The sequence below is a fragment of the Prionailurus viverrinus genome, chromosome C1 (assembly GCF_022837055.1).
Source record: "Prionailurus viverrinus isolate Anna chromosome C1, UM_Priviv_1.0, whole genome shotgun sequence".
Classification (NCBI taxonomy): Eukaryota; Metazoa; Chordata; class Mammalia; order Carnivora; family Felidae; genus Prionailurus; species Prionailurus viverrinus.
The window spans coordinates 27,821,671-27,848,060 of NC_062568.1; the positions used below are offsets into that span (position 1 = coordinate 27,821,671).

The following is a 26,390-nucleotide window of genomic DNA, read 5'->3' on the forward strand; positions in this document are numbered from 1 at the left end:
ATGGAATAAAGATAGTCTCTTTAGCAAGTGGTGCTGGGAAAACTGGACAGCGACATGTAGAAGAATGAAACTGGACAGCTTTCATACACCATACACAAAAATAAATTCAAAATGGATGAAAGACCTAAATGTTAGACAGGAAATCATCAAAACGTTAAAGGAGAAAAGAGGCAGCAACTTCTTTGACCTCAGCTACAGCAACATCTTACTTGACATGTCTCCAAAGGCAAGGGAAAAAGCAAAAATGAACTGCTGGGACCTCATCAAGATAAAAAGCTTCTGCACAGCAAAGGAAACAACAAAACTAAAAGGCAACTGATGGAATGGGAGAAGATATTTGCAAACGACATATCAGATAAAGGGTTAGTATCCAAAATCTATAAAGAACCTATCAAATTCAACACCCAAAAAACAATCCAGTGAAGAAATGGGCAAAAGACATGGATAGATACTTCTCCAAAGAAGACATCAGATAGCCAACTGACACATGAAAAAATGCTCAACATCACTCGTCATCAGGGAAATACAACTCAAAACCACAATGGCTAACATTAACCGCTCAGGCAACAAGAGATGTTGGTGAGGATGTGGAAGAAGAGGATCTCTTTTGCACTGCTGGTGGGAATGCAAACTGGTGCGGCCAGTCTAGAAAACAGTATGGAGTTTCCTCAAAAAATTAAAAATAGAAATACCCTATAACTCAGCAATTTTACTACTAGGTATTTATCCAAGGGATACCAGTATGCTGTTTCGAAGGGACACATGCACCCCAGTGTTTATAGCAGCGCTATCAGTAGCCAAAGTATGGAAAGAGCCCAAATGTCCATGGATGGATAAAGAAGATGTGGTATATATATATACAATGGAGTATTACTCAGCAATCAAAAAGAATGAAATCTTGCCAATTGCAACTACTGGATGGAACTGGAGGGCATTATGCTAAGCGAAATTAGTCAGAGAAAGACAAATACATGACTTCACTCATATGAGGACTTTAAGATACAAAACAGATGAACTAAGGGAAGGGAAGCAAAAATAATATAAAAACAGGGAGGGGGACAAAATGTAAGAGACTCTTAAATATGGAGAACAGAGGGTTACTGGAGGGGTTGTAGGAGTGGGGATGGGCTAAATAGGTAAGGGACATTAAGGAATCTACTCCTGAAATCATTGTTGCACTATATGCTAACTAACTTGGATGTAAATTTAAAAAATAAATTAAAAAAAAAAGCCAGCTCTGAAACATGATAAAAAAATTTTCATGTTAAGTAAATTTTACCTCAAAATAACAAGACTTTTAAAGTCATCATCTTTTATTTATTTGTGCATTTAAAAGTGTATGTATTTATTTTGAGAAAAAGAGAACAAGTGAGGGAGGGGCAAAGACAGAGGGGGACAGAGGATCCAAAGTGAGTTCTTTGCTGACAGCAGAGAGCCCCATGTGGACTCAAACCCACAAACTGTGAGATCATAACCTGAGCCAAAGTCAGACACTCAACTGACAGAGCAGCCAGGCACCCCTAAAGTCATCATCTTTTAAATTGTGTATTTTCCCATTTTCCTGTTTTGTCCCCAGATTATAACTTCTGTGTTCCACCTATAATCTGTCTAAACAAAGAGTGGCTATAATTCAGTGCCTATTGAGTTATGTGAGAGAATCTTCTCAGACAGGAACTCAATAAACTGCCTCTAACAGCACCCCATCTCCAATTGCCCCAATGAGCAAGAGAATTAACTAGAAGATGGATACAGATCTTTCATACAGCAGTGCAGTGCCCAAAAAACAGATGCTAGGAAAATGAAATGATCTGGTAGGATACTGTTTTAATTGATACTTTTGTACAAAGTGCTTGCAATGATTGATATTGCATGAAATGGAGCCTACTTAAAAATTACATGCAATGTTCTCTAGCCTGGATGATCTAATTATTGACTACTCATTTTCTATACATCTGAAAGTTTTTCTAAAGTTCACACAAAAACTATATTCCGTATATTTAATCCCATTGCATTACTGTAAATTCTTCACCTAGACTGCATATGAAGGAAAGAAGGAAGGCTAATATTTCTTCTTATATAAAACCTGAAGCCCAAAAAGTACAAAATAGAATTATATGTAGGGCTTAGAATTAATTTCTGGCTGTCATAGATAATCAAAGATGGGTAAAAAAAAATACATACAGGTGACTGCAAGTCCGGTTCCAATGAAGTGTCAGAAACAAAGTGTGAAATACATAATGATATGTGTTATTAAACCTGTATTTGTCATTTTGGGGAAAAACTTCCATATGGTATATGCAATTCTTTGGTCAGCATTATCCAAACATTTGGCTGATAAACTCAATGGCTTATACAGCAACAAACTGCTTTAATACCTAGGAAATCACTAGTGAGACATGTCCCTTATAAAAACCTTTTCTTAATGAAATAATTAGAAAACATAATTATAGTTTCTCTTACAGCAAAAAAATCTTGTAAATGGAGCTAATTTGTAAAAATAAAAAAAAATGATATAAATGTCATACCTAAGAACACCACCAGCATCTACCAAATTCTTCTTTAGCATGTTAAAGGCTTTTTCCTGCTCCATTCGGATTATTTTCTTGTCAATTTTGGGGTCTGTAGGAACTCTATATTCAGGAAACTTCTGTACCTTTTTAATGTAAATCCTTTTTATAAAAAAAGAAGAATTTGTTTCATTATATTATAATCTTAAGAAAATCTAACTTATCAAGCAAAAGTTTAAGTATTAAACTTTTAAAAAATTAAATTAAATTAGAAAGCATTCAGAGGATTATGTTGAAAAATAAGCCATATTTCAGTGCATAATACTTAGCAAATGAACAATACTCATGATGTCAATAAAAGTATCTGAATATTTATGGATAGTTATTTTGTTTCTGGATTTCCCTCTTCTCAATTCTTCTGAAAGCCATAAAAAACTCCTGCCTGGGAGTTCCAGGAGGGTGCTGGGAGAGGTGGGGGAGGTGGCGGCAGCAGCAGCTGGAGGATGAATACGGGGCATTTCTCCACGTGGTATCCACTGTTCTGAAGCCTTACCATCAAGTGTGTCTTCTTCCACTTCCTCAGAATGTGAAGGATTATTTACTCCATGATGGAACTCTGGTGGTTTCAGGAAGAGAAGATCCGCCAACACATTCTCAGCCAGTGATGACGAGGCAGAAGAAATGTAGTGGTTGGATGATGAGAACATGGCTATGCTTATGGCACCAGAATTTCCCAAGTTTACCACTAAAGTCCATGAAGCTATGGATTCCCCAGGGTGAGGGGTGGGGGTGGGGTGAGGGTGAGGTGGGGGTGGAGGCAGTGTATTTCCTAGGCTTAACTAGAGTGCTCCAAGGGATGCAAACTGGATAGCAATGAACAGTTCTCTGAAATGTAAAACATTCAGTGACAACTTTCCATTGTTCAAGAGTTCTGATTTCATCATTCTTGACTTCACTCAACCATTTATTCATTGCACTGATGATTCTCCAGATCCTCGTACAGAATATGAACTTGTTCTTCAACAATGGTGTGAATTAATTTCTGGGGCTGAGTTCTGATGTTTTGTTAAGGAAAACAAGCTTACTGGTATTTTTCAAAGGGACTATACACAATACTATGATCATATTTCTAAACAAAAGGAAAAGATTTGCAGGTGCATACAAGAGTTTTCCAAGAAACACAGTATAAATTCTTAAGTGAAGACTTTGTGTTGGATGTATCTAGAAACAGCAGTGGGAAGGTGTAGCTGATTGATTTTAATCCATTTGGTGAAGTTAACTGATTCACTGCTGTGTACTTGGGAGGAGTTGATATCTGGGAGAAACTTAAAAGGTGATTTTAGTGAAAGAGATGCCCTGGAGCAGAATTCTCCAGCTTTCAGCTGCACAAATAGTGAAGTAACAGTTCAACCCAGTCCCTATCTGAGTAACCAACTTCCCAAGGACTTTGTAGACCCGAACACTGGGGAGAATGCTCACAAACTCATAGATTTTCTTAAACTGAAAAGAAATCAGCAAAAGTCTAACTGATTAGAGCACCAGAGTTCAAGTCTGAGGTAAAAAGGAACCACCTTGGCATCAAGAGGCTGCTCTGAGCTCACAACCTCCTCTTACCCCATTGTGTCAGGGTGGGAGGCAGGGTAAAATCAATAGCTTTTTATATCCATGTATATTAAGCTAGAAAAAATGGAGGGACTTTGCTATTTGTAAAAATAAATAATAAATAGATCTTAAGCATAAAAATAAAACAAAAACTCATGCCTGGATTATTTTAATAGCCTCCTTCTGGTCCTCTGGGCCTTGTTCCTTAAACCCACTTGATATATCAATGCTACAATAATTGCTCACATTTGTAGTTCTCTCTTGAAGAATTTATCTGCTCTTTAATCAAGTACATATGTCTTGGCAGCATTCAAGGCATTCCATATGACTCTACCTTATTCACCTAATCTTACTTTCAAGTACTTCAAACATAAAATTGCTTTTTCTGTGAAGTTTATCATTTCAATGTTCCTTCTCTGATACCAAAAATACAATCACACCATATCTTTATTTATAGAATGCTCCTGGTCTACAAACAATTATCTTCTCTCTAATTCTCTACCTACCCAAATTCAATCTAAACTTCAGCATCCAGGTTAATTTGTACTTTTCCTGCTAATGAGTTTGCATGAATATATTTCTTCTCTGATGAGTTAGCTAATTGACACATTTGGTACTACTATTATGTTCTCCAATAGTTTTTTGTTTGTTTGTTTGTTTTAATGTTTATTTAATTTTGAGAGAGAGGGACAGAGTGTGAGTGGGGGAGGGGCAGAGAGAGGGGGAGACACAATATGAAGCTGGCTCCAGGCTCTGAGCTGTTAGCATAGAGCCCGATGTGGGGCTCGAACTCATGAAATAGTGACCTGAGCCGAAGTCGGACACTTAACCACCTGAGCCACACGTGTGCCCCTCCCACAGTTTTCTGTTTCCTGAGGTACCCCAACAATATTTTAAGTTTCCCAAGAGTAAGCAAAATCTTAAGACTCTTTCAGTCTCCTTCCTTCCCAATGTATTGCTGAGCATGGAGTAGATACTGAAAAAGTACTTGTAGAATGACAGAGAATAAAATTATTTCTTTATACACAGAGATTTTCTCTTAAGTTATACCTGAGATTTTATGTTGCTTGTATTTAAAAGCAGTTGAAAGTTTTGTTTCACAGTCAGGTTTAAATATTGCCTAAAGTTAACATTATCAGATTAAATATGAAAAGTCTTCTGAACTGGCTTTAAAAATTTCTTGAGAATGCAGAGGTTTGTGTATGACATGTGATAATGAAATAAAATGTTCCAAAGATCAACTAAACCCTGCCTTTATATGTTATCTTTTTAAATTTTATTTATTTGATAATTTAAAAATTTCAATGTCTGAAAAAGAAATATTAGAAAAGAACATAATAAAAACCTTTTATTGCTTCAAATTTTTCACTCTCACCCAGAGCAATGGCCAGTCTGTAGTCCTATTCTATTTAAAACGTACTGTGTTGATTTTGTACATTATTGGTATGAATGTAATTCGTAAAATTTCTCTAAAGAACAACTTTCTTTACAATACCTGTCAACATTTAAAAGAATATAACCTTTGCTCTAGCAATTTCATTTCAAGAAATTTATTCTACTGGTATTCTTGTACAAGTATACAAACAGGCATAATGTTATACTGCAGTTTTATATACAATAATAAAGAATACTTTTCAGAGCTTACATGTCCATCATCAGAGGACTAATTTTGTAAATGACAATTCATCCATAAATGTAATATTGTATGGCTACTGAAAGAATCATGAAACTAACATAATGGTATCTGTCAGTTGTATTTCAATTTTTAAAATAAATAAATAATGGGGTGCCTGGGTGGCTCAGTCAGTTAAGTGTCCGACTTCAGCTCAGGTCATGATCTCACGGTCCGTGAGTTCAAGCCCCACGTCAGGCTCTGTGCAGACAGCTCAGAGCCTGGAGCCTGCTTCGGATTCTGTGTCTCCCTCTCTCTCTGACCCTCCCCCGTTCATGCTCTGTCTCTCTGTGTCTCAAAAATAAATAAACAAGGGGCGCCTGGGTGGCGCAGTCGGTTAAGCGTCCGACTTCAGCCAGGTCACGATCTTGCAGTATGTGAGTTCGAGCCCCGCGTCGGGCTCTGGGCTGATGGCTCGGAGCCTGGAGCCTGTTTCTGATTCTGTGTCTCCCTCTCTCTCTGCCCCTCCCCCGTTCATGCTCTGTCTCTCTCTGTCCCAAAAATAAATCAACGTTGAAAAAAAAAAAAATTTAAAAAAAAAAAAAAATAAATAAATAAATAAATAAACAATGGGGCGCCTGGGTGGCTCAGTCGGTTGAGCGTCCAACTTCAGCTCAGGTCACGATCTCACGGTCCGTGAGTTTGAGCTCTGCGGCGGGCTCTGGGCTGATGGCTCAGAGCCTGGAGCCTGCTTCTGATTCTGTGTCTCCCTCTCTCTCTGCCCCTCCCCCGTTCATGCTCTGTCTCTCTCTGTCTCTCTCTGTCTCAAAAATAAATAAACGTTAAAAAAAAAATTTTTTAAAAACCATAAAAAAAAATTAAAATAAATAAATAAAAGGAAGGAATCAGTTCGTTTTTATGTACAAATATGGAGGCAGCTTTGAGACACACTGGGAATGAAATAACAAAAACAAAGCATAGAGTAGTATATGTCATTGCATCCACACTAGTATGAGGCAAAACAGTTGTGCAGTAAATAACCATAATAGATATTCAGAATGGAAATAAAGCAATGTGAATTCACAGAAGGAAAGAATGTACACAACTACCTAACTTTAAGGAAAGAAAATATTATAAGTTTTACTGAGATTTCAACATTTTTGAGTGTAAAGGAGGATATATATGTATGCATATACACAGAATATCTTTGGAGGGTTACACAAGAAACTGTTAAGAGTTGTTGCCTTAAAAAGAGACATAGGGTTAAGGATAAAAGGAAACTTAGGTTTCACTGTGTACTTTTTGGCACTGTTTAAACTTAATAGACATGTGTCTATTAGCTATTAAAAATGAAATATTTAAAAAAAGGAAATAAAAAAAAAATAAAGCTTACCGGGCTGGACAAGTGGCTTTGTAGAGCTGACAAGACCTGCTTTCCTGTTCACTGATTTTTTTTAACTGGAAACCTTTTCTCCTTGGCCCATATTGACACTCCATTACCACGGCTCTACTCCCTGTAGGCCAAAACCAACTATTGATATTAATTGAAGTATCCATCTGTTCTGGACACTAGAATAAAAATAACTTAGTGGTGGCAATGTCAAAATTTACACTTTCGATTATGCAACTTTAAGGAAAGAAAACATCAGTAAGTCTTACTAAGATGTATAAACATATAAATTTAAGAGTTTATTGTAATATTTACCAAATGTACATTATGGTAAAGAAATTTGATAATACCACATTTACTGAATGTTAACTGATATTTACATACATATAATTTTTAATAATAAAATTTGCCACCTTATAAGTAGAAATTAGTAAAAGGTACATTTGTTAGTAAATATTGTCATTTAAAGTTTTATTTCATTTTATAACTATTTATTTCCTTATTTCTATTTGTACTATTAGAATACAGTAGTCCCCCCTTATCTGCGGGGGATATGTTCCAAGACCCACAGTGAATGCCTGAAATGATGGACAGTACTAAACCCTATATAAACTATGCTTTTTCCTATACATATATGCCTATGATAAAGTTTAATTAATAACCTAAGGCACAGTAACAGATTACAATAACTAATAAAATAGAACAATTATAACAATATACTGTCATAAAAGTTACATGAATGGGGTTTCTCTCTCAAAATAATTTATTGTACTGTACTCACCCTTCTTCTTCTTGTGATGATGTGAGATGATAAAATGCCTATGTGATGAGATGAAGTGAGGTGAATGACGTAGGCATTGTGATGTAGCATTAGGCTACTACTGACCTTCTGACAAAATGTCAGGAGGATCATCTGCTTCCAGACTGAGGTTGAGAACAGGCAACTGAAACCTTGGAAAGTGAAACTGCGGATAAGGGGGGACTACAATTATGTAATAACCAGCCTATAATATGGCCCCCAATGATCCCTATTTTCCTAGTACTCATGTCCTTGTGTAATTCCCTCCCCTTGAGCATGGGCTAGACTTATTAACTTACTTCTAATGAACATGGCAGAAGTGACAAGATGCTATTTTTGATACTAGGTTATAAAAAGACTGTGACTTCCATCCTGGGTTCTCTCTTGCTCTTGCTTGGATTGCTCTCTCTGGGCGAAATCAGCTGTCTGTGGCGAGGCAGCTCTGTGGAGACACCCATGTGGCAAGGAATAAGCCACATGAGTGAGCTTGAAAGCACATTCTGCCCCAGCCAAGTGGTGAGATGACTGTAGCTCCAACCAACACCTTAATAGCAAGCAGTCTTGTGACAGAACCTGAGGCAGAACTACCTTGCTAAGCAGCTCTTGGATTCCTGACCCAGAGGAACAATGAGATAAATGTTTGTTGTTTTCAGCCATCAGGTTTTGGGTAATTTGTTACATAGCAAAAGAATACAAATAAGTGGATGTGAAAACTATAAAGTTTATGACTTTAAGTCAAATATCCAGTTCCATGTAGAATATAGCAGAGCACAGCAAACTTTTCAAATTTAAAATAAAAAACACTAGTCATAAATAAAAGTGTTGAAAAAGGTGACATGAATTAAAAATTAAAATTTTTTAATTTAAAAGACACCATAAAGGTAAAAAAGTTTAAAAAACAGTATTTTACAACACATATAACAAAGAATATGCAGAATATAAAGAACTACAAATAAGCTTTAAAACTAAAGAACCAGGGGCACCTGGGTGGCTCAGTCGGTTGAGCGTCCGACTTCGGCTCAGCTCATGATCTTGCTGTCAGTGAGTTTGAGCCCGACGTCGGGCTCTGTGCTGACAGCTCAGAGCCTAGAGCCTGTTTCAGATTCTGTGTCTCCCTCTCTCTCTGCCCTCCCCAACTCATGCTCTGTCTCTCTGTCTCTCTCTCTCTGTCAATAATAAATACTAAAAAATTTTTAAAAAATAAAAATAAAGAACCAAACAGAATAATGGGCAGACTATTAATAGGTAATTCAGAAAGAAAAAATAAGATATTAAATGAACAAATAAAAAGATGTTCAACTTTATTACTAAATATGGAAATGCAAATTAAAGCAATAGTAAAATACCATCTCACACTCTTTGGATTGGCAAAAAAAATTTTTAACAATACTCTAAAATAACTGAACCCACTGATCAATCTTAACATCACAAAAAGGTGTTGCACATAGGTAGCAATAAGAAGTACACAGCACACCTATGAAGCGTTTTTGTACAATACTTTAATGGAGATTAAATCCTCATTTAATCAAGCCTCTAGATCTAATAGTTCACTGGAAATAGAGGAGATTTAAAAAAAAAAAAAACATGCTAAACTACATCACAGAGATGGGATCAGCAAAACTCAGAATATGACAAACTCTACAGGACAAACTACCTGGGGGAAAAGAGAAAATAAATTTTTAGATGAAAAATTTAAGAGATAAATTAACACAAATGTGATCTGTGAACTCTGGAAGTGAATTTGAACAAACCTACAGAAAAAGAATTCTTAGATAAGTAAAGAAATGTGAACTTTGGACATTCTATGACACTAAGAAATTAGTTAATTCTTTTAAAGTGTTAATAATGTAACTTCACTTAACATATGCATGTGTATAAAGAGTCCTTATCTTTTAGAGATATATACTTTAGCATATAATATATACTTTAGTAATTACACATAAAACAATGGGATATCTGGAATTTGCTGGAAAATCATCTTGGAGGTAGGAATGAAGAAGAGGGATATAAATGAGACAAGATTGACCGTATGCTAAGTGTTGTTGAAGCTAGATGATGAATACATGGAATCATGGGATTTCATATATTGTTATATATGTTATATATATCTTTCTATACATATATATATCTATCTATATATATATGTGTGTGTATATATATGAGAAAATTTCCAGAATATATAAAGATTTTTAAAGTCCACAATGCTAAGTCATAAAGTGAATGAAGGAAAGGGAAATTTTCATACATTGTGGAAACAAGTAAAAATTGGTACAGGTCGTCATTCCCTCATGTACAATTCTGAAATAGAAAAAGTTCAGAAAACAAATTTTTTGGAACTCATTTGACTACAAAACCTGACCTGAATTTTACAAGGCTATTTATGTTCTTTTGTTTATCCTTCCTGGTGTGACTATCCATAAAGTATTACTGTGTTTGATTATGTGATAGTGTCTACAGAATACTTGCTAGGACTATTCTGTAATAGTATCATGCTACATTCCAAAAATTCTGAAATACATGTGGCCAAAAAATTTTAGAGAGGAGACTTGGACCTGTACAGCCACTTTAGAGAACAACTTGAAATAATCTTGTAAAGGGCATATTTTACAACTCAGCATCTCCACTTTAAAGCATACACCATTATCTTATTTCCATCTTCTCAACAGAAAATGTACACTGTCAAGATTTGACTACAGCATTCTTTGTAATATTGAAAAGTTAGAAACATCTTAAATGATCATTAGTGGCATTATTTTTTATATTACTGGTGATATGCTGGAATGTTATATATTAGTTAAATTAAGGTCTGTAAGTATCAATATGTACAGATTTCAAGAAATAAGGGTGGAAAAAAAAGAAATAAGTGTGAGTGAAAATTTACATAAGAATGTCTGTAGTTTACTATTTATGAATATTTAAAAGTATTCAAAACAATGTATTATAATAAAGACAAACATGTATGGCAAAGTATACAAATATAGACTGGAAAGATACATACCAAATTTATGTGGTGGTTGCCTGTGGAGAGTTAACATGGGGATAAGATCTAGGGAGGGGGGAAATGTTGCCTTTCTTTTAGAAGATAGTGATGAAACCTGGGCAGAAGAGGTTACATTTATCTCATCTTCTAAGTATCTTTTTTTTACCCTCAGAGGTCCAGGATAAGACTGCAACTCCTCCAGCTGACTCAGTATTCCCATAGTCCTGAAATAAATCACTTATTTTTATGTTCTTGGGAGTCTGACTAGTCCTAGGATAAATCTCTGGGAATTGTTTGAAACCCTACCACTTCAGGGGTACCTGGCTGGCTCAGTTCGTAGAGCAGGTGACTTTTAATCTCGGGGTTGTAAGTTCGAGCCCTATGTTGGGTGTAAAGATGACTTAAAAATCTTAAAAAAAACAACCAAAACTCTACCACTTTAATACACACTAGCCTGGTATTTGAGAATACCATATGTAACACATCTGATGTTTGAGTATCCTAGTCTTAGAATTCTGTTTAGTAACTCCAGATAGCATACAAATTCTATGTAGTAAGTCCAGAGTTACATAAAATGAACACATATTTGTCCCACAAGACAAATCAAGAGAAAGAAGAGACTATCTGAATTTCAGAAAAAAAAAATTCAACAGATACACATATTTAAAATCATAAAATTTCTGTTAATGTTTTTATTTTCTATTTATCAATACATCTAAAGAAAGCATTATTTATTCTAACATAATACAATTTTATAATAAAAATAATTGGTTATATTTGTTTTATTTTTAGTTTAATATGCATTTTCATCAATTAACATTCAGCTGTCATCCACCAAAGTGAAAAATTTGGTAGAAAACTTTTAGGAAAACCACATTTTCACAGTGTATCATGGGTGTGGTGAACCTTTAAAAAAATTTTCTTTTAAAAAGTACCTGCATTGACAAATGGGATTCCGTCATATGGAACATATTGAGATTTCCACATCAAGCGTGTAGCTGGCTTGGCTGGACTTGGAGATTGGCGGGTCCCCCAAACACTCTGAGTTTGCTGCTTGTGAAATGTTAGGACACTTTCTAATTCAGTCTCACTTACACAGTAGCCACGGTAAGAATCTCCAATTTTCTGCATATTATAGAAATTAAATTAACAAAATTATTAGCAAATGTTTCACTGTACCAAAAATTTAATGAAGTGATTTTCCAAGATAAAAAACTCATCAGTTTTTAAAACAGAATGTCATTCTCCTGTCAGATCAATGGTGTATTACAACCAGTGTATCTGATCTGATTTCAAGTAAATATTCTCCAAGTATTTGTTAGAGAATATTATTTCAAACTCATGGTCATACCATCAGTATCAAAATCTTGTTTGAGAGAAATAACAGTTAGGGAGGACAGCTTGAAGAATACATTATGTATCCATTCTTCCATATATTTAAATTTTACCCTTAGATCCAACCAGATCAACACAAACTAGCCATGAAGTACTGGCTCCCTGTGGAGCTTCTTTTATTGAAATTAATCTTGACATGACACAAATATTTTTGAAAATCTATGAAAATTGTGATGTATCTCCCATATTGAAATGACATCAAAGAATTTGCTCATTATATCAAGATTCTTTTTATGAAGATCCTTCTCTGAAAGAAAATCCTGTCTGAACCTAGAACCAAAAATAGTTAATGGTTTTATTTTATGGAAATCAACTTAATTACTTTTATCTAATGGACACAGAATTTAGTAACTAACTGGGTTTTCCCATTCTGAAATGTAGATGCTTATAGACAAGGGTGTGTGTGTGTGTGTGTGTGCACACATATGTATGCGTGTGTGTATGTGTGTATGTACAGTTCATTAAGATATACATTTCTTTTTTTTTTTTTTTCAACGTTTATTTATTTTTAGGACAGAGAGAGACAGAGCATGAACGGGGGAGGGGCGGAGAGAGAGGGAGACACAGAATCGGAAACAGGCTCCAGGCTCTGAGCCATCAGCTCAGAGCCCGACGCGGGGCTCGAACTCACGGACCGTGAGATCGTGACCTGGCTGAAATCGGATGCTTAACCGACTGCGCCACCCAGGTGCCCCAAGATATACATTTCTTACTTCCATTTTATCATTACATTCTTGTTTTTTATTCTTTTAATTTCTACCTTGCTAATATATTTTATGTATTTTTGTAGGCTGTCTTCATTCTTCCTAAAACAAGGAAGGTATAAGTAAATCGTGTAAATAAATTGATACTATCCACTCACAACCATGGGAGTATCCCTCAACAGAAGTAGACGTTTTTTCTACACCAGTAGAGAAAATCTGTTAACTGTGATCTCTTACATAAAATGCATGAATTCCATGAAATTGGCTCCATGAATATTTCCTCATTAAAGGGAACAAGAGCAACATTTTGCCTCGTTGCATCTGAGAGTGCAAATTGGTTCACCAGCAGCTCTGCTGGAGCCATTGAGGAAACCTGGCCAGGGTTCTTGTTCTTGCTGCATCTGCTCAAACCAGCATGGTCTGATGTGTGAATACAGCCTCAACATGTGCCGCCAGTGTTTCTGTCAGTACGTGAAGGATACAGGCTTCATTAAGCTGGACTACGTGAACTTCCTTGAATGGGTCATCCAAGATACCTACTTTAACTGCAGATATCCAAGATAACCTACCTTAATGCCAACTCATTGTACATAAAATAAAAATACTTCAATTGTGTTTTAATGTGACAAAAAAAATGGAGGGAATAAGAGCAGAGATATGGGATTAGGAATCTTGTTACTGTATTAGACTAACTATTTCACCCTACAGGAATACATTTAACAAGATGAAATTATCACAATACTGCTGTGGATGTACTTTGGGCCATAATAAGAAGAGATAATCTGATGCCAAGCAATACATTATCTCCAATTTCCCCTAAAAATAATAAAATGTGTAGACTTATAAATTTTTTTCTAGCCTAGATATATCTTCACCAAAATACTGACTACCAATAAAAGTAGAAACTTGAAGTCCAGCTATGCCATTTTTTAAACAAATAAAATGAATAGAGTTCATAATATTGCCAAAAAAAAAAAAAAGGAAAAATTCAGAATTAGTAGAATATAACCAGGCCTCTATCAGGAGATAAAAGTTTAATACAGTTTTGAAATTTATCCAACTACTACATTTTGGTGAAATCTAATAAATGCCCAAAGAAAAACATTCTGTTGGGCAGTTTTAACCAGTTTCTTACAAGATGTATGACATTAGGGAAGCCACACACAATGTATCATGGTTGTAAAACAAGGTGATTTGGCCACATAATTGCTAATGCTTTAATTTTTGTAGCATTCTGTTAAGCTTATAATAATGATTTTAAAAACCGTCATCGGGGCGCCTGGGTGGCTCAATCAGTTAAGCATCCAACTTCGGCTCAGGTCATGATCTCACAGCTTGTCAGCTTGAGCCCCAAGTCAGGCTCTGTGCTGACAGCTCAGATCCTGGAACCTACTTCGGATTCTGTGTCTCCCTCTCTCTCTGCCCCTCCCCTGTTCACTCTCTCTCTCTGTCAAAATAGATAAGCATTAGAAAATTAAAAAAAATTTTTTTCCTTGGGATGGGCGCCTGGATGGTTAAGTGGTAGGCTTCGGCTCAGGTCATGATCTTGAGGTTCATGAGTTCGATCCTCGCATTGGGTTCTGTGCTGACAGCTTGGAGTCTGGAGCCTGCTTCAGATTTCTGTGTCTCCTTCTCTCTCTCTGCCCCTCCCCCACTCACACCCTGTCTTTTTCTCTCAAAAATAAAATAAACATTAAAAAAAGTTAACAACAACAACAAAAAAGTAATTTTCTTGGGATGCCTGGTTGGCTCAGTTAGTTGGTTGAGCATCCAATCCTGATTTCAGCTCAGGTCAAGATCTCACGGTTTGTGAGATCAAGCCCCACACTGGGCTCTATGCTGATTATGCAGAGCCTGCTTGGGGTTCTCTCTCTCCCTCTCTCTCTCTGCCCTCCCCTGTTTGTGCCCTCTCTCTCAAAATAAACAAATAAACTTTAAAAAAAGATTTTTAAAAAAATAATGGTAATGATAATAAATACCAAAGAATTTAAAGAGATATATAAAAGCTAAAATAATCATTAGATTATTTAAAGAAAAGATATATAGAACTTGCACTGGGATTTGAAGAATGGTTACAAAGGTAAACAGAAGAAAAGAAAACATATTAGGAAATGGAAATAAAGACAAGTGAAGGCAGAGTTAAAGAAAGATTCTGAAGTGTCTGTACAAAGTAGGAAGAGTAGGCTAACAAGAATAAAAGATGAGGTAGAGGAAAATTAGTAAATAAAATAGGACAAGATAAGGTAATACCAGATAATGAAAAACCTTAAAAGTTATGTATAGTGGTAAATGATATGGAAAAAATAACACTGAACCTGTTGGGCAGTGAGAAAAAATAATGAAAGCAATATTTAAAGCCAGGTAGTTTTAGAAAACTAGACAGTGGGGACCAGAAATGGAAGAGTCAACGAGCTTAGAGGGAAGGCTGTTACTGTAATTAAGTTTGAAATAACAAAGATCTGTGGAAGAGGCAGCCCCAACTGCCTCACAAAAAGAGAGAGGTTTTAAAGGAAAAACTGTGAGACTCAAGTGATTACTTGAATATGGGAAAGAAAGAAATTAGTCTAAAATACTGTGCTGGAATGTCTAAAGAAATGGTATTTATCATTACAGGGACAAAGGATTTAGGAAGTACAGCTAGTTGTGATATGGTAATTTAAGTTTAGCATATGGTGAATTCGAAGTGAAATTCAAGTAAAGCTACAAGAAAGTAGCTGGAGATCTGAGACAAGAGCAAGGCAACAATTAAAGGACCAGTGATATATATTTGGAAATCATTTTTATAGAAGTGAGAGTCGAAAGTTAGCAAAGTTGATCAGCAGTTCAAAAGATAAAGTGTAGATAAATAAGGTCAAACAGTTTAACTTAAAGAATTTCCATTGAGAACATGAAAAGAAATAAATGCAAGCAAAGAAAGAGAAGGAATGGTCAAAAGATAAAAAGTAGAGAAACATGATAGTGAAGTTTCATGAGACAAAGGAAAAGAGTTGCAAGAGAGACATGATAGTGAAGCATGAAGGGATCTGTATGATCTCTGTTTCAACAGAGCTTAAAATCTCTAAGGAATAAAAGAATAGGTGAGATCAGAGTTAGCATACACATGAACAAAAATTACAGAACAGATAGTCTCCATTAGTTGGACTCAAAAGTGGACAGTTGGGGATGCATTACAATCAATTTAGTGAATCTAGGTAAGGATTATCTTTAACTCACCTCACAGCTCCTAAGACGGCAAGCCCACATAGGTGTGTTAGAAGAAAGTGGCTGGAGAGGAGCCAGAAAGGGCTCTTCAAGCATTCTGGGAAAAGGGAGGAATATGTATATAAACACATATTGTAAGTTGCATTCACACAAACACACATGACATTCAACTGCTTTATCCCCTTAGCCAGTGTTAAAGACAATATATTGAGGTCATCAATAAGAAATTGTAGGGGCGCCTGGGTGACTCAGTCAGTTGGGTGTTGGACTCTTGATTTCTGCTCAGTTCATGATATTTCAGCTCATGGGTTCAAGCTCTGCATCTGGCTCCACAGATGAATCCGCTTGGGATTCTCTCTCTACCCCTCCCCTGCTCATGCACGCTCTCTCAAAATAAATAATCTTAAAGAAGAAAAGAAAAGGAAAGAAAAGAAAAGAAACTGTAATAGTAGGAGCACCTGGCTGGCTCAGTTGGTAGTGCATGTGACTCTTGATCTCAGGGTCATGAGTTCGAGCCGCACATTGGGTGTAGAGCTTGCTTGCTTACATACATACATATATACATAAATAAAATCTTTAAAAAATTGTAATAATAATGATAGATGTATTATATGTATTATATGTATCATTATAATATAATCATAGATGTAATAATAATGATAGATGTATAATAATAATAATGGATGTATTAATTTTCTTTAAACATTACCATCTTATTAGCTGCTAAAGCAAAGGCCTAAGTTTCTTCTTCCAAATATCTGTAGTCCCAATAAATTTAAGTGGTTTATATATCTCCCTCAACACTTACTTTGCTGTCTTCTCATTATATAATTTTTTTTTCATTTACAAAAAAATGAATAAAACATCTTTAGGTGATTTTTTAAGAGTTAACATGATATTATGTCAAGTTCTAAGACTAAATGTCATAAACATTGTGTTAATTTTTAATATTTTCATAAACAGTTAAAAGAAAATAAATAATACAAAACCTATATTTCCCTAAATTATTATAAACAATGTTAAGGCAAAAATAAAAGCTGAAATAGATATTAATAAGAAACATTTAAACACTTTACCACAGAGGAATTAAATGCATAAGAGATGATTTTAGGAACTAGAATGGATATTTCTTTCTTTCTTTTTTTTTTTAATTCTAAAAACCCTATGAGTGTCAGATATTTTCAGATTGCTTCAAAAGATAACAGGCAAGTGTCACTGAGGAAAGGTAATACTTCAGACACTATAGCTTCTAGGATAGCCTCCTTGTTGCCAAGATGCCATTAAAATAATTAAAGATATTTGATAATTAGGGTAATGTTTATTCTATTTCCTGAATTTCTGATCTTTTCTATAGCCAGCCAGCTTTAGATGTGGTAATTTCAAAAAAGATCTCCATGATGAATTCAAAAGATGAACTTCTCTCTCCCACTGACTCACCTGGCCACGGTCTTTTTGGGCAATGTGAGGGATGCTTGTGGATGAAGAGTATAATTACTGGTATTGTCTGCTAGAACATCCACTCTTATGGTTGGTAAGTTTCTGTCACCGGGTTTCTCTTCAGAGACATCTTAACAGCAATAAAAAGAACAAAGCAACATCAATATCTTGAATAAGACAATGACAAGGTAACTAATTAGAACTCATACATTTAAAATAGGAAAGGCAAGATGTGCTCTAAAGATAAAGATAACAAAACTTATAACGCTTTATTGAGAATTTCTCTAATAAACTTGTTTAGTTTCAAATTATAATACTGACTACTGAAATTTTTTAATTAAGTTTTTGAAGCTTAAATTGAACAGCTAGGATATAAAAGTGGTAGAACTGTTATGTTAATTGTTTCATAATGTAATGGGAAAATATAAAACTCATTTCTAAGCCATGTTTATTTTTTTTCTGCAAACTTTCTTTTCTCTAAGTTTTAACTGTTAACAAAGACAAAGAATCATAACACTAAGGTAAAAATATCTACTCTAAATCATTAGCTATGAATGAACAATGAAACAGTGTAGCTATGGTGTTAGAAACGAGAAAAGGAAGGGAAGCAAAAGACAAGAACTAACAGGGATATTACCAAATAGGTAAAGAATTAAAAAAAATGGGGAGCATGATTCTCCTTTCTGAATCTGAAGGAACAAAGAGGGAAATAGCAAAGAGGATGAAAAGAATAGTTAAACAAAAGAGTAATGAGTCACATGGCTAACAAAAGTATCGATAAAAATACAAAAGTAAAAATTTCTCCAGTAGCTATTAACATTATATTCTTGTTATTGCTGCTGTTATTATTACTGTTATTATAATTAAGAAGAATTTATTATGCTCACTGGTCATTTGGAAGGAAGCAAGAGTCAACCAGCTTCATAGAATTCCAAAATGAAATAGACAGCTAACCTAGACAGGGGTTGAAAAATGAACTTGAAATTTATTTGGGCTAAGAAACTTTTTCTAATTATTCAATTCAAAATCTTACCCAAAGAGACCAATTAGCACTGACTTTCATGAGGTGATTTTCTGGAATGTACATTTTTTAAATCTAAAATCCCCTATATCCCAACATTACTTACCCTGAGGGCTATTCACATCCACAAGCTGCCCCTGAGGAATAATTACTTGTGCCATTCCTGTCTGGGTAGATGGAATTACACGCAGCACCTGTCCATTTTCTGATGGGCTAGGAACAATCATCTTGGAAGCATTAAAAAAAAAAAAAAATGAAATGCATAAGCCAACAATGATTTGACAGAATTATTACTTAAATAAATTATTAAATACATGCCTACCTCTATGGTGGTTACTATTTATTTCCCTCATTTTATACATGAAAACACTGAGGTACACAAAGATTTTTTTCCAAAGTCTTACACCTGGTAAGTGGTAAAGCCAAGTTTTAAAAACAGGCAATTTAGCCATATGTCCTATGATCTTAACCACCTATGCTCTTAATTATTACACTTGGATGAGGTCTAATTACTTAGTAATATGAACAAGGCTCTGATTGGACTTAATATATTTACTTTTTTCTCCTTACTGTATTATATCCCTATGTGTTTGAATTATTTGTGTGGTAATCATTTGTCACATGTAAAAACAGTACCTTGTTAGATGTCTAATTAAACAGAATTTATCTTTATATCTCTGAATTTATATATATCCTATCTTGGTCCATGAGGAATACCATAGAATGCCCCAAAAGTCTGAAAATATAGGAAAAATCATAGATTACTTTTTTCCTTCAATTTAACAATTGAATCCATTGTCTCAAATTTAGAGGTCAATGAAAAGGGTGTTTGAAGCTGAAGAAAAACACTTTAATGCCTATCATCTGAACATAAAACTAATACATTATTTGAAAATAAGTTTATCCTATATTTCCAGACTTTTGGGACACTGTGTAAACTCTATTACCTAACACACTACTCCTCTATTGACATAGTGTTATTCTTTTACCCAAAGTCCACTAGCCTCAGTTCTCCCTAATACAAGTAACTCTTCATAATCATTACAACCCACTTTCCAAGACTGCCTTTTTGCTATATAAAACATGAAAACATTGCTGATGTCTGAGAGAGACTGTAGTCCTAATTTCAAGAGGGTCAATTGAAAAAATTTTAATTTGAGAAAAAAATTGGAAAAAAAAACTTCAACAAGGTAGAATGCTTTAAATATAATCATAAACATTTCCCAGAAATTAAGAGTAGTAGTTGATACCCTCTCCTAATGTTTATCGTTTCTTGAGAGAAAAATATCTTGCCATACCTTTTACCAATTCATTATGAAAAAGCAATTGTAAAGTCTGATGATGACAATTGCTTTACATTTGTTGAGAGCATACAAAATGGCAGGACTTTACATGCCTTACCAGATTTAATCCTTATCACATGTATATGAAGTATATACATTTTATACTTGAGGAAATTGTCACAAGAGGTTACACAACTCATGCAAAATAACACAAAGTTACATAGTGATAAGTTGAAATTCAAACCCAAATTCAAACAACTACTGCTTCCCATTATCTGATCATGTTATTCAACTTAAAAAATGCAAAAATAATACAAAAACACTGCTGGACTTTAAAAGGCAACAGTAATAACATGGTTTTAAATTATTTTCTCCTTAGGGGAGCCTGGGTGGCTCAGTTGGTTAAGCGTCCAACTTTTGAGTTCAGCTCAGGTCCTGATCTCACAGTTTCATGGATTCAAGCCCCACACGGGGCTCTGTGCTGACAGTGCAGAGCCTGCTTGGGATTCTCCCTCTCTCCCTCTCTCTCTGCCACTCCCCTGCTTGCTCTCTCTGTCCTTCTCAAAATAAATAAACTTAAAAAAAATAAAGTAAAATAAAGTATATGTTATTTTAAAAATAAATACTTTCCTCCTTAAATGAGATTAAAGATTTGTGAAAAATATTTCATTTATTCTTAAAGAAGAATAGTGCTGTGGTTATTACTAAATCCTAACAAAACACATATATTTATAATTTAATCATATGAAAATATCATAATTGAAACAATCGTGGGGGGCACCTGGGTGGTTCAGTTGGTTAAGCGTCTGACTCTTGATCTCAGCTCAGGTCATGATCTCATGGTTCATGAGTTTGAGCCCCATGTTGGGCTCTGTGCTAACCACATGAAACCTGCTTGGGATTCTCTCTCTCCCTCTCTTTCTCTGCCCCTCCTCTGTGCTCCTGCTCTCTCTCAAAATAAATAAACTTAAAAAAAAATGATCTGTGGAGTATCTTCTTAATTTTGAAATATATTTCCTATGCATGGTAGAGAAGAGTCTCCTCCTCCTCCTCTTAGATTATTCTACTCGGTAGCTAAAAAACTATTTTCAGTTCATGTAATTTGATAATGGTGACAATATTACTTTTCCTATTTTAAAAAAAATCAATTATCTTTAATCTTTGCTATGAAAACAAAACCGTTTTGAAAAGTCATCTGTTGCAATACATTCTATTTGAGGCAGATCATGAATATTATCAGAAAACCTTGGCTAATAAGTAGTCATATTTACTGGGTTCTTTGTGTACTATACAATATTCCTAATAAATCCAAAATACCATCCCTACTTCACTTTATTTTTTTTCCCCTGCTTCACTTTAAAGCCTCTTCATGTGTTACAGATTCACCCACTACAGAAGCTTTACTAGTTCCTTGATTAACTTCTACATTAAAAAAAATCATATAAAAAAAGTCATTTCTTTAAAAAAGCTCCACTTGGTGGGGGATGTTGAAAATGCGTAAGACTATGTGTGTGTAGGGGCAGGGGCTTTATGAGAAATCACTGTACCTTCTGCTCAGTTTTTCTTTGAACCTAAAACTGCTCTAAAAACTAAAATCTATTTAAAACAAGCCCCCAAAAGCTCCACTAAGTTTCCCCAAACATCACCACTTTCTAATCTTTGGTTCCTTATACTCTATGTGTCTTACATTTATTTCCATGCTTCATGCTATGGGTTTCCTATTTCATAGCTTCAGGTAACTCTCTCCTACCCCTATCATCTCCTACCCCAAACAATGTAAAATCATCTTTAAGATCATTTTGTACAGAAAGTTTAATACAATTACAAAGAGAATGGGAACTCTAAAACTTTTTAGACTCAAATAAGTGACTTTAATGTGTTTAAGACAACTACCATGTGTAAAATGATAGCCCTTCATACAATAGAAATAGAACAACTCTAGAATTCTCCAGACTAGAATCAAAACAGGGATTAATTTTAGGTAAAATGGTTGCTCACCTGTGGTATAATTTATAACTGAAGCTATAATTTTTAAAATAATTTTTATTATGAAATTTATACCCATTGTAGAAAATTTTAAAAATACAGGTAAACAAGAAATACATTATTCTTCACATTATTACTAATGTAAGGATATTCTTATTAATCAGAGAGCAACTGAGAAGTTTTGCTCAGTAATTCTCTCATTTCAATCAAAACCATCTTTTATTTCTTCTACTCAAACTATAAACTTAATCATAAATACTTAATCATAAATAGATTAAAGCAGGAATTTCATCTTTATACATTGTTATTCACATGACACACACATATCTGCCCATTACCAAGGTATGTCTGATTGCCAGTATATCATTGGTACTTCCATAGCTTTCTTTTGCTTCAAGAAAGCACAGTGGCACATGGCATGCAAGTTAGTGACTGAGATGTGGATAAAGCAATAACCTTGAATTCAAATGTATATACAAAAATAAATGTAAGTTACATGTAAACTCTGGCACTAGTTACAGGTTATGACACATTTCCAACTAATCTCAAAGTCACATCATGCCTAGACATAGTGGCTGGGAAGTATTGGTTTAATGTACTGTTAGTAGTTCTAAAAGGAAATCTTTTAAAATCTTCACATAACTTAAAAACGAATGTCACAGAAATAGTATTTTCAAAGCAATGTAAGTCCAGTTTCAAGAAATTAGTAAGGTTAATACATTTGCTAAATAGGGTAAAACTTATTATTTATAAAATATACTCACCATTTGTGCATTAGAATCCCCCAATGACTGAAGTTCATATTGAATAGGCTGCCCATTTTGGTCCACTAGATGGAATTGTTCTGTAGAAAGAGTCTGTGTCTGAGTCAGGGTCCCTGGTATATTCTGTGATGTGAGTGAATTATCTACTTCATGAGAGGTGATGGGTAAAATTCTAGGAGAACCATTTTGTCCAAAGGAAGGATCCCTGGAGTCCATACAGGTTAGATGCTTTTGCAAAGAGAAAAAAAGCACTTGGGTGTTTGTAAAACATAATGTCACAATTAAAAAAAAATTTTTTTTTCTAAAGATTTTATTTTTAAGTAATCTCTACACCCAATGCAGGGCTTGAACTCACAACCCTGATATCAAGAGTCACATGCTCTACCCACTGAGCCAGCCAGTTGCCCCTAATGTCACAATAAAAAAATAAATAAAATAGAACATTTATCAGGCACTGTGGACAATAGTATGGAGGTTCCTCAAAAAGTTAAAAATAGAGCTACCCTATGATCCAGTAATCACACTACTGGGTACTTACTCCAAAAATACAAAACCACTAATTCAAAGGGATACATGCACCTCTATGTTTATAGCAGCATTATTTATAATAGCCAAACTATGGAAACAGTCCAAATGTCCACCGATTGATGAATGGATAAAGAAGATATGCTATATATCCACAATGGAATACTATCCAGCCATAAAGAGAATGAAATCTTGCCATTTGCAACAACATAGGTAGAGCTAGAGAGGATAATGCTAAGAGAAATAAGTCAGTCAGAGAAAGACAAATACCACGTGATTTCACACATGTGGAATTTAAGAAACAAATGAGCAAAGGAAGAGAGGGAGAGGGGAAGAGCGGAGAGAGAGAGAGAGAAACCAAGAAACAGGCTCTTAGTAAATAGAGAACTGATTGTTATCAGAGGGGAGGAGTGTGGGTGGATGAGTTAAATAGGAGATGGGGATTAAGGAGTGCACTGGTCGTGATGAGCACTGGGTGATGTATGGAAATTCTTGAATCACTATATGAATCACCTGAAACTAATATAACACTGTATGTTAACTATACTGAAACTTAAAGTAAAATAGCATGTTATAATAAAAATGGAAAGATTCATTTTCAGTTAATTATCCTCTTTATTTTTTGTAAGAGTTGTCAATTCACACAGACTAACATAGAAAGCAGTTTTTAAGTGAAATTGTTGATTTGTATATTTTATTTCAATTTTACTGAAATAAAGTTGTACATGGGAATACAACTTGATATGTAATTCAACATATTTTTCTTTATATATAGATCTTTATGAATATATTACTTTGAGTAAAGCTCTATATTATTAAATCAAATATATGATAGCATTGTGGATAAATGTTAACAGTCATGAATATATTAAATATAACACTATTTCTTATCCACTAAAAAGTTGTTAAATGTAATGGAAAAAAGTTCCCAGTTGAATTCCTACCTCAAATACCTGAGAATCTGTTTTTGATTCTTCAGAATCATTATGGTTGACTCTTAATGAATCATTAGACTGTTCCATGCTGATATATTCAATTCCATTTTCTTTTATTATTTAATAGCTGAAAAAATTTAAATATCTGTTTAAAACACTTAACATTTTTATGGAATGTTTGTCTTAACTAAATCTCTTATTTCCCCTATGGTGTTACCCCATACAATTTAGGTTAAATCATTTCCATTCTATAGATTAAGAAAATAAACATTTCCTTAAATGACTTGCCAAGGCACCAGAATACATTCAAGACAGAGCAAAAATTACCATTGTATAGTTCTCTCATCCTACCCTTAATAACACTCATGTACTTTTTATAAGATTGTTGCTATGTGACAGGTACTTTTCACCCTTTCAAATACTTATAAAATTCTCATTTTACAAAGATTTAATACAAATAAAGGTCTTAATTTTATGAATTGGGAATGCCCTACTATAGCATTAGATAATTTTAGAAAAGATGTTTTGGTGTAAATATTGATTATATAAACATAGCTCTTACCATAATATACATCATACCACTTAATACTGGCTTGACAAGCTTTGAAAATTAAGAAATATATATTCCAAAAATTCTGAGCCAGTCAGGCCTAATACAGTGGTTAACACTGGTGTCAATTTTGTCCCTACACACACACACACACACACACACACACACACACACACACACACTACTGTCCCCTGAGGACATATGGCAGTATCTGAAAACATTTTTGGTTGTCAAAATGGACAGGGAAGTGCTACTAGAATATAAGCCAGGGGTACTGTTAAATATCTTACAATGCACAGGACAGCCCCCACAACAAAGATGTCAGTATGCTTAGGTTCAGAAACCCTGGCCTAATATATCATAGTGAATACTGGATTCTCTATTAGCTAAAAGGAATGATGTTTTAAGTCTCAAAATTGGAGTAAGGACAAAATGAAACTAGTTAAGACTATCATTGAAAAACTTCTAAAATAAACTGCATAGAATCTTAAGAACACACACATTTTTCTTTTTTTAAACTTTTAAATTTTAACTTTAATTTTTTTAATTTTGAGAGAGAGAGCTGAGCTGTCAGCACAGAGCCTGATGTGGGGCTTGAACCCACGAACTGTGAGATCATGAACTGAGACGAAGGAGGATGCTTAACAGACTGAGCCACCCAGAGGTCCCTGAAAATTTTATTTTTAAATTAACATGCATTAAATTGAACTTTTTTCTTTTTTGGTGTGTAGTTCTATGGATTTTAACACATGTAACCACCATAACAACCAGGATATATAATAATTCAATCATCCTAAACCCTAATTTAAAATTATGCCTTATCAGGCAACTGGGTGGCTCAGTCAGTTAAGTGTTGGATTCTTGATTTCGGCTCAGGTCATGATCTCACTGTTTGTGGGTTGAAACTCCAAGTCTGACTCCATGCTGACAGTGTGAAGCCTACTTAGGATTCTCTCTCTTAGGATTCTCTCTCTCTCTGCACCCCGCCCCTGCACTCTCTCTCTCTCTCCTCAAACAAAAACTTTTTTCAACGTTTATTTTTGGGACAGAGAGAGACAGAGCATGAACGGGGGAGGGGCAGAGAGAGAGGGAGACACAGAATCAGAAACAGGCTCCAGGCTCCGAGCCATCAGCCCAGAGCCCGACGCGGGGCTCGAACTCACGGACCGCGAGATCGTGACCTGGCTGAAGTCGGACGCTTAACCGACTGCGCCACCCAGGCGCCCCACAAACAAAAACTTTTTAAAAATGTTTTCTTACTATAATGCTGGAGAGTATGTGGAGAAACGGGAACCCTCTTGTACTATTGGTGGGAATGCAAACTGGTGCAGCCACTCTGGAAAACAGTGTGGAGGTTCCTCAAAAATTAAAAATAGATCTACCCTATGACCCAGCAATAGCACTGCTAGGAATTTACCAAGGGATACAGGAGTAATGATGCACAGGGTCACTTGTACCCCAATGTTTATAGCAGCACTTTCAACAATAGCCAAATTATAGAAAAAGCCTAAATGTCCATCAACTGACAAATAGACAAAGAAGATGTGGGTTATACATACAATGGAATACTACTTGGCAATGAGAAAGAATGAAATCTGGCCATTTGCAGCAACGCAGATAGAACTGGAAAGTATTATGCGGAGTGAAATAAGTCAGTCAGTGAAAGATACCATATATTTTCACTCATATGTGGATCCTG

At 34.9% G+C, this 26,390-nt stretch overlaps 1 protein-coding gene and 1 pseudogene across 19 annotated transcripts in view; one reads left to right on the forward strand and one right to left on the reverse strand.

Annotated features, from left to right (window-relative positions):
- CARF (calcium responsive transcription factor) overlaps positions 1 to 26,390 on the reverse strand; it is a 99,471-nt gene that overhangs the window by 57,953 nt on the left and 15,128 nt on the right. For all 19 annotated transcript variants that reach the window (XR_007154514.1, XR_007154515.1, XR_007154509.1 and 16 more), the window contains 8 exons: positions 24,151 to 24,268; positions 22,682 to 22,909; positions 18,755 to 18,875; positions 17,628 to 17,757; positions 16,203 to 16,287; positions 11,826 to 12,015; positions 7,115 to 7,235; positions 2,526 to 2,669 (listed from right to left, as the gene is read on the reverse strand). Coding sequence is in view for 7 of the 19 variants with exons in the window: in XM_047869192.1 (XP_047725148.1) it covers positions 2,526 to 2,669; positions 7,115 to 7,235; positions 11,826 to 12,015; positions 16,203 to 16,287; positions 17,628 to 17,757; positions 18,755 to 18,875; positions 22,682 to 22,909; positions 24,151 to 24,228 (1,097 nt within the window). In the remaining 12 variants the exon portion in view is untranslated. The remainder of the gene's footprint in view (positions 1 to 2,525; positions 2,670 to 7,114; positions 7,236 to 11,825; positions 12,016 to 16,202; positions 16,288 to 17,627; positions 17,758 to 18,754; positions 18,876 to 22,681; positions 22,910 to 24,150; positions 24,269 to 26,390) is intronic.
- On the forward strand, positions 2,861 to 4,037 carry LOC125171934 (cell division cycle protein 123 homolog; annotated as a pseudogene).